The 12,230-nt window shown below is 38.5% G+C and overlaps 1 protein-coding gene across 2 annotated transcripts in view; it reads left to right on the top strand.

Annotated features, from left to right (window-relative positions):
• LOC123530537 (DDB1- and CUL4-associated factor 1-like) overlaps nt 1-12,230 on the top strand; it is a 123,720-nt gene that overhangs the window by 76,346 nt on the left and 35,144 nt on the right. For both annotated transcript variants that reach the window (XM_053521141.1, XM_053521140.1), the window contains exons 22-24: nt 5,970-6,136; nt 7,447-7,800; nt 11,950-12,146. In XM_053521141.1, coding sequence (XP_053377116.1) covers nt 5,970-6,136; nt 7,447-7,800; nt 11,950-12,146 — 718 coding nt within the window. The remainder of the gene's footprint in view (nt 1-5,969; nt 6,137-7,446; nt 7,801-11,949; nt 12,147-12,230) is intronic.

A 12,230-nucleotide genomic window follows, 5' to 3' on the forward strand; every position in this document is an offset into this window, starting at 1 on the left:
ACTAGGTCAAATCGAAGAAAAACATTGTGTATGCAATAGAGGATGTATTTTTCAATTGATCTTCATGAAATTTGGTCAGAGTGATTGCCTTGATGAAAACTAGGTCGGTTTTGAATATGGGTTATTTGAGGTCAAAAACTAGGTCACTAGGTCAAATTAAAGAAAAATCTTGTGTATGCGATAGAGACTGTTTTTTTCAGTTGATATTTATGAAATTTGGTCAAGTTGATTGCCTTAATGAAATCTAGGTCGAATTTGAATATGGGTCATCTGAGGTCAAAAACTAGGTCACTTGGTCAAATCAAAGAAAAAACTTCTGTATGTGATAGAGGCTGTATTTTTCAGTTGATCTTCATGAATTTTGGTCAGAATGATTGCCTTGATAAAATCTAGGTCGAGTTTGAACATGGGTCATCTAGGGTCAAAAACTAGGTCATATCTAAGAAAATGCTTGTTTTATCGCAAGAGACCAATTTTTTGGTCCAATCTTTATGAAAATTGGTCAGAATATTTGTTTCCATGAAATCACTAGGTCAAACATGTTTTACACTGTTATGGAGTGTTTCTTAGGTGAGCGACCTAGGGCCATCTTGGCCCTCTTGTTTACAGTTGGAAAAACATCTCTTGTAAAGTTTTGAAAGATTTTACAAGGACAATCCTAAAGATGTTTGTCAGAAATAAAGTTGTTTTGTTTATCACAGCTGTTTGCATGTTGCCCCAGTATGAAGCAGATACATTTGAGCCACGCCATGAGAAAACCAACATAGTGCATTTGTGACCAGCATGGATCCAGACCAGCGTGCGCATCCGCACACTCTGGTCAGGATCCATGCTGTCTGCTTTCAAAGCCTATTGCAATTAGAGAAACCATTAGCGACCAGTATGGATCCTGACCAGACTGCATGGATGGTTTTTCTCATGGTGTGGCTCATTTGTTTTGCATTGAGATGACAAACTTGCAGTTCAGATAGTGTCACAATAGTTTTGCGCTGTGTTGACAAAATTAACAATTCAAACAGTTAATAAAACCAGGTGCTTCATTTAACTGCGAAAAATATCATTAAGAATGAATATCTCAAAAAATGAGTCCTGTAAGCATGTGCTTCAGTTACTGGTAACACTTCGTTAAAAGATATTTGAGCCGCACCATGAGAAAACCAACATAGTGCATTTGCGACCAGCATGGATCCTGACCAGACTGCGTGGGCTGGTCTGGATCCATGCTGGTTGCAAATGCACTATGTTGGTTTTCTCATGGTGCGGAAGACCAAGTGGCTAAAACTTGAAAACGTTTTCAGTCTTCAACTGACTTTTCTGTGTGAAGGTAGTAAATTAACCCTTATCTGTGCAGTCTGATCATGATCTGCACTGTTCGCCATTCAGTCAGTATCTTTTTTGTGAGCACCCCTTTTAACAGTTAATGGTACTGTCCAAATAGAAAGATGGACAAGTTCATAAAAGAAATTTAGCAGTGTAAGGGTTAAAAACAAAGTTAATTGAATGAGCAAATCACTCCGGGCACCCACACTCTTACCCCAGCACTGGCTTCAGTCACAATTACTGATGTGACACTATTGACATAATTACTTTACTGGAGTATTTCAGGACTTCAGGCTATCAAAACTGATACATCCAATCATATTATATTTATATATTTATACCCTTATCCCCCCCCCCCCCCCCCAACAAAAAAAACAACAGTTTTTGCTATAAGCCTGGACTATAGTGTTGGTCTGTAGAAAACATTTAACCTTAACATACACTTAACAAACACATTCTTTTCATACAGTTTTGTTAAAAAAAAAAACTGTCACCACTCTTTAATCTTCATAATGTTTTGGTTCGGTCTAGATTTTTTTTTTATAAATATTTTGAAAGTTTACTACATGAAGAATCTTGTTTTGCTTCTTACAGTCTTCCAGTTTTTATCTTAGTTTGTGACTCATTAACAGTAGAATTACTTACAGGAGAAATTTCTCAGGTATTATTAATTTGGTAATCCGTTGTCATGGCGAGTGAAGAATAACTTGTCAACAAAACTGCTTACTCATTCCTCATAAGTCAGACACACTTCTGTCATCATGCAGGAGTGATTTAGCTCTCATTTCTATGAGAGCTACACAACTTAAGGTTTGTTTCATTAGAAGCTATAAAGCTTTCGATTTCAAAAACTAAACAAAAATTTCGAGACCAGTCTTGGAATGGAACACATTGCTATTGGTCAATTTCAAGGTTGTTTTAAGAAACTTCCAATCATTTTCTGGAGTATTGAGATATTTTTGTAAATCTTGATTTGGATGCATTTTGTCCAATTTTGTTCGTGTACAAACTGCATTTTCTTTTCGAGAAGTTTTAGGTACCTGTATGGACCAATTAAGTGTTGCTAAAATTTCTTGAATTTTAGTATGGTCAATTAACCAGTATCTGTTTTAGTAAATTGTTTATAAATTCAGATTTATAAGTATGGCCATTGTTTAACTTAACCCTTATCATGCTGGACACGATTCTGCCTTTGCGACCAGTGCAGATCATGATTAGCCTGCACATCCGTGCAGTCTGATCATGACCTACACTATTCGCCATTCAGACAGTATCTTTTTTGGTAAGCACCCCTTTTAACAGTTAGTGGTACTGTTCAAATTGAAAGATGGACAAGTTCATTATAGAAATTTAGCAGGGTAAGGGTTAAACGCACAGAAAAACCAAAGGTGGTAAATTACCTGGAAATCAGCTGCCATTTCATTTGAAACGCGAAATACAGTAGAAAACAAATTAAATTCTTCACATTCAAAAATATTAAATGTATTATTGTTAAACAGCTGTTGTCTGTAATAGCTTATGATCTACATACATTTTAATCAACAGATATTTTATTTGATAAAATCTGCTATCTCATTACTGTGAAATCGTTTGAAGTCGTGGGTGAAATTTCCTTTTATTTAACTTCAAAAGGTGAATTCCAAGAATTCGTATTCCCATGTATTAGACCAGATTTGTACACACAAAAAACACACGCACAGAATTTCTTGCCTATGAAATTAAATGATTTCGTATAAAGTATGAAATTTTCTACAGCAGTTTCACAAAGAATTAGTCAGATGACAGTAAAAACCCATTTTCTTTTACATCTACTAGTATTTTCAGAAACAGTTTTTAACAATACAACATATATTTTCCAAATGTAATATTTTAACAAGATAGCTTGTATTTTGTTTTTAACAAAATATGTATTTATTACATTTACTTGAAACTTTTTACTTACATTTTGAAGAAGGAAAATTAGTAATTTTTATTAGCTCACCTGTCACAAAGTGACAAGGTGAGCTTTTGTGATCGCGCAGCGTCCGTCGTCCGTCCGTCCGTGCGTCCGTGCGTAAACTTTTGCTTGTGACCACTCTAGAGGTCACATTTTTCATCGGATCTTTATGAAAATTGGTCAGAATGTTTACCTTGATGATATCTAGGTCAAGTTTGAAACTGGGTCACATGCGGTCAAAAACTAGGTCAGTAGGTCTAAAAATAGAAAAACCTTGTGACCTCTCTAGAGGCCATATATTTCTCAAGATCTTCATGAAAATTGGTCAGAATGTTCACCTTGATGATATCTAGGTCAAGTTCGAAACTGGGTTACGTGCCGTTAAAAACTATGTCAGTAGGTCAAATAATAGAAAAACCTTGTGACCACTCTAGAGGTCAAATTTTTCATGAGGTCTTTATGAAAATTGGTCAGAATGTTCACCTTGATGATATCTAGGTCAGGTTCGAAACTGGGTTACGTGCGGTCAAAAACTAGGTCAGTAGGTCTAAAAATAGAAAAACCTTGTGACCTCTCTAGAGGCTATATATTTTACAAGATCTTCATGAAAATTGGTCAGAATGTTCACCTTGATGATATCTAGGTCAAGTTCGAATCTAGGTCACGTGCCATCAAAAACTAGGTCAGTAGGTCAAATAATAGAAAAACCTTGTGACCTCTCTAAAGGCCAATTTTTTCATGGGATCTGTATGAAAGTTGGTCTGAATGTTCACCTTAATGATATCTAGGTCAAGTTTGAAACTGGGTCACGTGCGGTCAAAAACTAGGTCAGTAGGTCTAAAAATAGAAAAACCTTGTGACCTCTTTAGAGGCCATACTTTTGAATGGATCTTCATAAAAATTGGTCAGAATGTTCATCCTGATGATATCTAGGTCAAATTCGAAACTGGGTCACGTGCCTTCAAAAAGTAGGTCAGTAGGTCAAATAATGAAAAAACCTTGTGACCTCTCTAGAGGCCATATTTTTCATGGGATATGTATGAATGTTGGTCTGACTGTTCATCTTGATGATATATAGGTCAATTTTGAAACTTGGTCAGCTGCGGTCAAAAACTAGGTCAGTAGGTCTAAAATTAGAAAAATCTTTTGACCTCTCTAGAGGCCATATTTTTCAATAGATCTTCATGAAAATTGGTCAGAATGTTCACCTTGATGGTATCTAGGTCAGTTTTGAAACTGGGTCACATGCGGTCAAAAACTAGGCCAGTAGGTATAAAAATAGAAAAACCTTGTGACCTCTCTAGAGGCCATATTTTTCATGAGATCTTCATGAAAATTAGTGAGAATGTTCACCTTGATGATATCTAGGTCAAGTTCAAAACAGGGTCACGTACCTTTGAAAACTAGGTCAATAGGTCAAATAATAGAAAAACCTTGTGACCTCTGTAGAGGCCATATTTTTCAATGGATTTCATGAAAATTGGTCAGAATTTTTATCTTGATGATATCTAGATCAAATTCAAAACTGGGTCACATGAGGTCAAAAACTAGGTCACTATATCAAATAATAGAAAAAACGACGTCATACTCAAAACTGGGTCATGTGGGAACAGGTGAGCGATTCAGGACCATCATGGTCCTCTTGTTTTTTATATTGCTTCTTGAAGATGTTTTGTAGAACTCATCCCTCCATGTGACTTGCACCCCAAACTCAGAGAAATATGAAAGTTTACTTAGTCTTGCATTGTAAGAAGTTAACATAATATTATGATCTTAGAGTGACTGGAAATGAGGGCATCAGTTTTCTATGCAGACACATTCAGTTTTTGGTTGTTTATAGTTTAATACATGTAAGTTTGCCCAGCCAGTATTTCAATATTTACTTGTTCTCTGGAAGTAAATGACAACATTCTCTTAAGGATAAGAGATAAAGGACATACTTTTAAAGGTACATTGTCTTCTGTCAAATGGTAACAGAGAACACACACCTTGCTCTCAGATTAAACATCTTGATTCATTGTGCTAAGTGGTTACGTTCACTGACTTTAAATTACCTGCCTCTTGCAGATTGTGGGTTCAAAACCTTGCCTAGGGTTTAGAATTCTTCAAGTGAGGAAGTCATCCACCTGGTTTATAGGAGGCTGTTGGTTATACCCAGATGTCTGTCCATGCCAGAAACAGTTCTCCTAGGGACATTTAGGTTGTTCCTCCAACATCAAATGAGCCGCACCATGAGAAAACCAACATAGTGGCTTTGCGACCAGCATGGATCCAGACCAGCCTGTGCATCCGCGCAGTCTGGTCAGGATCCATGCTCTTCGCTAACGGTTTCTCTACTTGCAATAGGCTTTGAATGCGAACAGCATGGATCCTGACCTGACTGTGGGGATGCGCTGGCTGGTCTGGATCCATGCTGGTCGCAAAGCCACTATGTTGGTTTTTCTCATGGCGTGGCTCAAATTATAAAATTTGTGAATGCAAGGAAAGATCGTGACCATTCTATTATGAAACCAAATGGTATTGCTGCAATATGACATATGCAGTTAGGTTTTAAAGAAAAAGAATGTTTGGTTTAAAATTTTTGTGTGTTATTGGTGCTTTAATAACACTCCATTTAAATTTTACCAAAGGAAAATATTTATTGTTATGGCTTGCAGAAAAATAGGATTTGTATAAAAAGAGATGCTATTATTTGTGAATATTTTTATGACAGGCTTTCATGGGGCAGCTGAAGTGTTACAAAGAGAGGCGAACCTACCTCGATGTGCCACCCCACCACCAGCTCACCCCTTAAATCCCCAGCTATTCCATTCTCCACACGCTGGTAGTGCACATCTGTTTCCACCAACAGGTTCAAGCATAGTTACACCCAGACCATTGGTAAGTTATTTGAAATAAATAAATGAATGCTTACCTGGTTTGGTATTTTCACCAGCTGAGACTTTATGGAAGGAATCTACTCTAAGCACAAACTGATAATTATGCCCCCTTTGAAGAAGGAGGGGTATATTGTTTTGCAGATGTCGGTTGGTCTGTCGGTCGGTCGGTATGTAGACAAATCCGTTTCTGGATGATAACTCAAGAACCCTTGGGCCTAGGATCATGAAAGTTGATAAGAATGGTTGGTCATAACCAGCAGATGACCCCTATTGATTTTGAGATCAGTAGGTCACAGTGACCCAGAACAGTTAAACGGTTTCCGGATGATAACTCAAGTATGCTTGGGCCTAGGATCATGAAAGTTAATAGGGAGGTTGGGCATGACCAGCAGATGACCCCTATTGATTTTGAGGTCAGTAGGTCAAAGGTCAAGGTCACAGTGACCAGGAACAATTTAACAGTTTCCGGATGATAACTGAAGAATGCTTTGGCCTAGGATCATGAAAGTTGCTAGGAAGGTTGATCATGGCCAGCAGATGACCCCTATTGATTTTGAGATCAGTAGGTCAAAGGTCAAGGTCACAGTGACCAGGAACTGTTTAACAGTTTCCGGATGATAACTGAAGAATGCTTGGGCCTAGGATCACGGAAGTTGATAGGGAGGTTGGTCATGACCAGCAGATTACCTGTATTGATTTTGAGGTCAGTAGGCCAAAGGTCAAGGACACAGTGATCCAGAACAGTAAAACCGTTTCCAGATGATATCTTGAGAATGCTTGGGCCTAGGGTCACAAAACTTAATTGGGAGGTTGATCATGACAAGCAGATGACCCCTATTGATTTTGAGGTCAGTAGGTCAAAGGTCAAGGTCACAGTGACCTGGAACAATTAAAATGTGTATGGATGATAACTTGAGAAAGCTTGGGCATAGGATCATGAAACTTAATAGGAAGGTTTATCATGACCAGCAGATGACCCCTATTGATTTTGAGATCAATAGGTCAAAGATCAAGGTCACTTTCACCAAGAACAGTAGAACTTTTGTGCAGAGTGACAATAATTTCTGTTACTTGTGCAATTACTGAATGCCTCGAGGGTAGGGGGGAGGGGGCATTTCATGTTCTACGAGCTCTTGTATGTCTTCATCTTATTCTCTCTGTAAGGTTGAACTGGTCTGTAAAGTATACAGTGCTCAGCAAAGCCTTGTTTTGGTTGTGCCAGTAGGAATTTGATGTCTATGTTTTAAGTTTTATACCTAAGTCTTATGAAAGTCTTGGAAAGGTTAGATTATGAAACTTTTGTAATTACAGAATCGCCAGATAAGTCAGCCTGCTCCAGGAACATCGTCGACAGCTTCATCCTTGCCCAGCTTGCCAGTCTCTCAGGTCAGCCCAGTCAGCGTAACACCTCAAGCTGCATCAGCTCCTAGATTACATTCACCCTACTCAGGCCAGCAACAGAGTAATCAGCCTTGCCTGTCTCCTCAGGGAACATTGTCATCAAGATTACCTAACTCTCAGTCAGCTCAGCCAGCTTCATCACAAGGACTGAGTGATAGTCAGATGCCCGTGGTATCTACTACCCCAGCAGGACCTATACGATTCAGCATCAACAGGCCGACAAATCCTCAACAGCCACAGAATACACCAACATCTACTAATAGGGTATGTCCATATTGTTCATTTGAGCCACACCATGAGAAAACCAACATAGTGCGTTTGCAACCAGCATGGATCCAGACCAGCCTGCACATCCGCACAGTCTGGTCAGGATCCATGCTGTGCGCTTTCAAAGCCTATTGCAATTAGAGAAATCGTTGGTGAACAGCATGGATCCTGACCAGACTGCGCAGATGTGCAGGCTGGGCTGGATCCATGCTGGTCGCAAATGCATTATGTTGGTTTTCTTATGGTGCGGCTCAAAATTTTATTGTTTGATATGAAATTGTAAGCAGCATTGAGCAGTTTTCCTGTGTAGTATTAACATATTTTATCACACTAATTGTAGAGAAAGTTCTATGTATTAACTATGCTTGATGACTGCTCTTAGGTTACCTGTGTAGATAGCAAAATATTTTTATGCCCCGGCATCTACTGATGCGGGAGGCATACAGTGATCCTCCTGTCCGTCCGTCCGTTCGTCCATCAGTACGAGGTTAACCAAATGGGACCGTTTCGTCTAGCATCAATACCCCTTGCTAGAATGACTTGATACTAATGCAGATGTAACCTGTGAACATTCCTCATCTTCAAACATCACCTGACCTCAGTTTGACCTTGACCTCATTTTGGACTTGGGTTGCTTTATATGGGCCATCTCATGGTTAACCAAATGGGACCGCTTCGTCTAGCATTATTACGGCTTACAAGAATGAATTAATACTAATACAGATGTAACCTGTGACCATTCCTCATCTTCAAACATCACCTGACCTCAGTTTGACCTTGACCTCGTTCTGGACTTAGGTTGCTTCTTATCGACAAGGATGCCACTGGGGGCATCAAGCGTTTGTTTTGCTCTGTTTTGTAATGAAATCTACATTTTGTTCTTAACAAGGAATTCAGTGATTTGTAAATTGAAACTGTCTTTTTGCCTGTATAATGGGGGCTATATTGGAGTCGTGCATGTTTGTTTGTTGATCTGATTTTTTGTACGGCCATCATGTCCATGCTCTATCTTAACTGCTGGAAAGATTTTCACAAAACTAGCATCAATTGTTCTCTACAATACAACGTGCAGAGTGCCCAACAAAAGTCACAAAGTCCAAGGTCAAGGTCACACTTTGAGGTTAAATATCAACAGCTTATCTGTCCTCTCCTGTTTTTTTGCTCACCTGTCACAAAGTGACAAGGTGACTTTTGTGATCGCGCGGTTTCCGTCGTCCGTCCTGCGTCAGTCGTGCGTGCGTTGCGTCGTCGTAACTTTGCTTGTGACCAACTGAGGTCACATTTTTCATGAATCTTTATGAAAATTGGTCAGAATGTTCATCTTGATGATATCTAGGTCAAGTCAAACTGGGTCACGTGCCATCAAAAATAGTCAGTAGGTCTAAAATAGAAAAACCTTGTGACCTCTCTAGAGGGCCATATATTTCAAAGATCTTCATGAAAATTGGTCAGAATGTTCATCTTGATGATATCTAGGTCAAGTTGAAACTGGGTCACGTGCCTTCAAAAGCTAGGTCAGTAGGTCTAAAATAGAAAAACCTTTGTGACCTCTCTAGAGGCCATAAAATTTCATAAGATCTTCACGGAAAGGTTGTTCAGAAATGGTTCACTTGAATATATTTAGGTCAAGTTCGTTTTTAAACTGGTCACATTCGTTCAAAATAGGTCAGTAGGTTAAAAATAGAAAACGTTGGTACCTCTCTGGAGGCCCATATATTTCTCACAAGATCTTCTTGAAAATTGGTCAGAACGTTCACTTGATGATATCTAGGTCAAGTTCGAACGGTCACGTGCCATCAACAACTAGTCAGTAGTCAGATAATGAACAACCTTTGCCTCCTAAAGGCCTATTTTTACAGGATCTGTATGAAAGTTGGTCTGATATATTCATCTGATGATATGTTCAGTTAGTGTATCAGGTTCGAAATCTGGGTCACGTGCTGGTCAAAAACTAGGTCAGTAGGTCTAAAAATAGATAAACTTGTGACTCTCTAGAGGCCATGTATTTTCACAAGATCTTCATGAAAATTGGTCAGAATGTTCATCTTGATGATATCTAGGTCAGTTCGAAACTGGGTCAACGTGCCGTCAAAACTAGGTCAGTTAGGTCTAAAATAGAAAAAACCTTGTGGCCTCTCTAGAGGCATATATTTCATAGATCTTCATGGAAATTGGTCAGAATGTTCACCTTGATGATATCTAGGTCAAGTTCGAAACTGGGTCACGTGCCTTCAAAAACTAGGTCAGTAGGTCTAAAAATAGAAAAAGCTTGTGACTCTCTAAAGGCATATATTTCATGGGATCTGTATGAAAGTTGGTCTGAATGTTCATCTTGATGATATCTAGGGCAGGTTCGAAACTGGGTCACGTGCGATCAAAAACTAGGTCAGTAGGTCTAAAAATAGAAAAACCTTGTGACCTCTCTAGAGGCCATATATTTCATGAGATCTTCATGAAAATTGGTCAGAATGTTCATCTTGATGATATCTAGGTCAAGTTCGAAAGTGGGTCATGTGCCTTCAAAAACTAGGTCAGTAGGTCAAATAATAGAAAAACCTTGTGACCTCTCTAGAGGCCATATTTTTCATGGGATCTGTATGAAAATTGGTCTGAATGTTCATCTTGATGATATCTAGGTCAAGTTCGAAACAGGGTTATGTGCGGTCAAAAACTAGGTCAGTAGGTCTAAAAATAGAAAAACCTTGTGACCTCTTTAGAGGCCATACTTGTGAATGGATCTCCATAAAAATTGGTCAGAATGTTCACCTTGATGATATCTAGGTCAGGTTCGAAACTGGGTCACTTGCCTTAAAAACTAGGTCAGTAGGTCAAAGAATAAAAAAACTTGTGACCTCTCTAGAGGCCATACTTTTCATGGGATCTGTATGAAAGTTGGTCTGAATGTTCATCTTGATGATATCTAGGTCAAGTTTGAAACTGGGTCAACTGCGGACAAAAACTAGGTCAGTAGGTCTAAAATTATTAAAATCTTTTGACCTCTCTAGAGGCCATATTTTTCAATGGATCTTCATGAAAATTGATCTGAATGTTCACCTTGATGATATCTAGGTAATTTTGAAACTGGGTCACATGCGGTCAAAAACTAGGCCAGTAGGTTTAAAAATAGAAAAACCTTGTGACCTCTCTAGAGGCCATATTTTTCATGAGATCTTCATGAAAATTAGTGAGAATGTTCACCTTGATGATATCTAGATAAAGTTCAAAACAGGGTCACGTACCTTCTAAAACTAGGTCAATAGGTCAGATAATAGAAAAACCTTGTGACCTCTCTTGAGACCATATTTTTCAATGGATCTTCATGAAAATTGGTCTGAATTTTTATCTTGATAATATCTAGGTCAAGTTCAAAACTGGGTCACATGAGCTCAAAAACTAGGTCACTATGTCAAATAATAGAAAAAATGACGTCATACTCAAAACTGGGTCATGTGGGAAGAGGTGAGCGATTCAGGACCATCATGGTCCTCTTGTTTTGTAAAATCAGCATCAGTTGTTAACCACATCAAGAGGATATATATCGCAGAACAGACAACCTGGATTACTATTTCAAATGTCAAGGTCACACTTAGGACAAAGATCAAATATCTTAACATAGTGTTCAGACAGTTTGAAAGATCTTTTTAAAACTATCAGCAGTTGTTTGTATTTGCAAGAAAACATGCGGAGAATTGACTCAGGTCACAAAGTTCAAGGTCAAGGTCACAGAAGTCTAATATCAAATGTTTGCCAGTGGAGCTTGAACCTATGCCCCCTAAAAAATTTAAGTCAAATTAGGTTTATTGTAGGAATTGAATACTCTTCAAAAGGAGGGTCATACCTTAAAAGGGGTGCTTATCAAAAAGATGCTGACTGAATAGCAAACAGTGCAGACATTGATCAGACTGCACGGATATGCAGGCTAATCATGATCTGCACTGGTCCCAAAGGCAGAACCAATAGTGTTCAGCATGGCAAGGGTTAAAATGAATAGAACATCTTTTTTTATCTTCTTAAAATATAAAATAGGCTACAAGTCGCAGCTTCTTCACTGCACTAAGGTTGGTGGCCATTTAAGCATGAAATGAAAGCATTTGAAAAATTTGAATCTATGGAGTTCTTTTTTTATTAACTTGTTTTCTTCCATAGGGATTACAGCATAGATGTAAGTATTTGAAGGATCGGGACCTTACCCTGCTAAGTCCAGCAGTAAGGAAAGGGTTATTACAGAAATCTCCAATGGATTATGAGATTAGCCTTGATAAAATTGTCACAGAATATCTACGTAAACAGCATGCCCTGTGCCGGAATCCGGTCGTCACATGTCCACCAATGTCTCTATTTCAGTAAGTAATCTAATTTGTCAGCTGTGAGCTTTGTGTAAAGCATAGTAAAGGTGTTTGCAAGGTAATAATTGATAGGATAATGGT

This window comes from Mercenaria mercenaria, chromosome 13, assembly GCF_021730395.1.
Source record: "Mercenaria mercenaria strain notata chromosome 13, MADL_Memer_1, whole genome shotgun sequence".
NCBI classification, from domain to species: domain Eukaryota; kingdom Metazoa; phylum Mollusca; class Bivalvia; order Venerida; family Veneridae; genus Mercenaria; species Mercenaria mercenaria.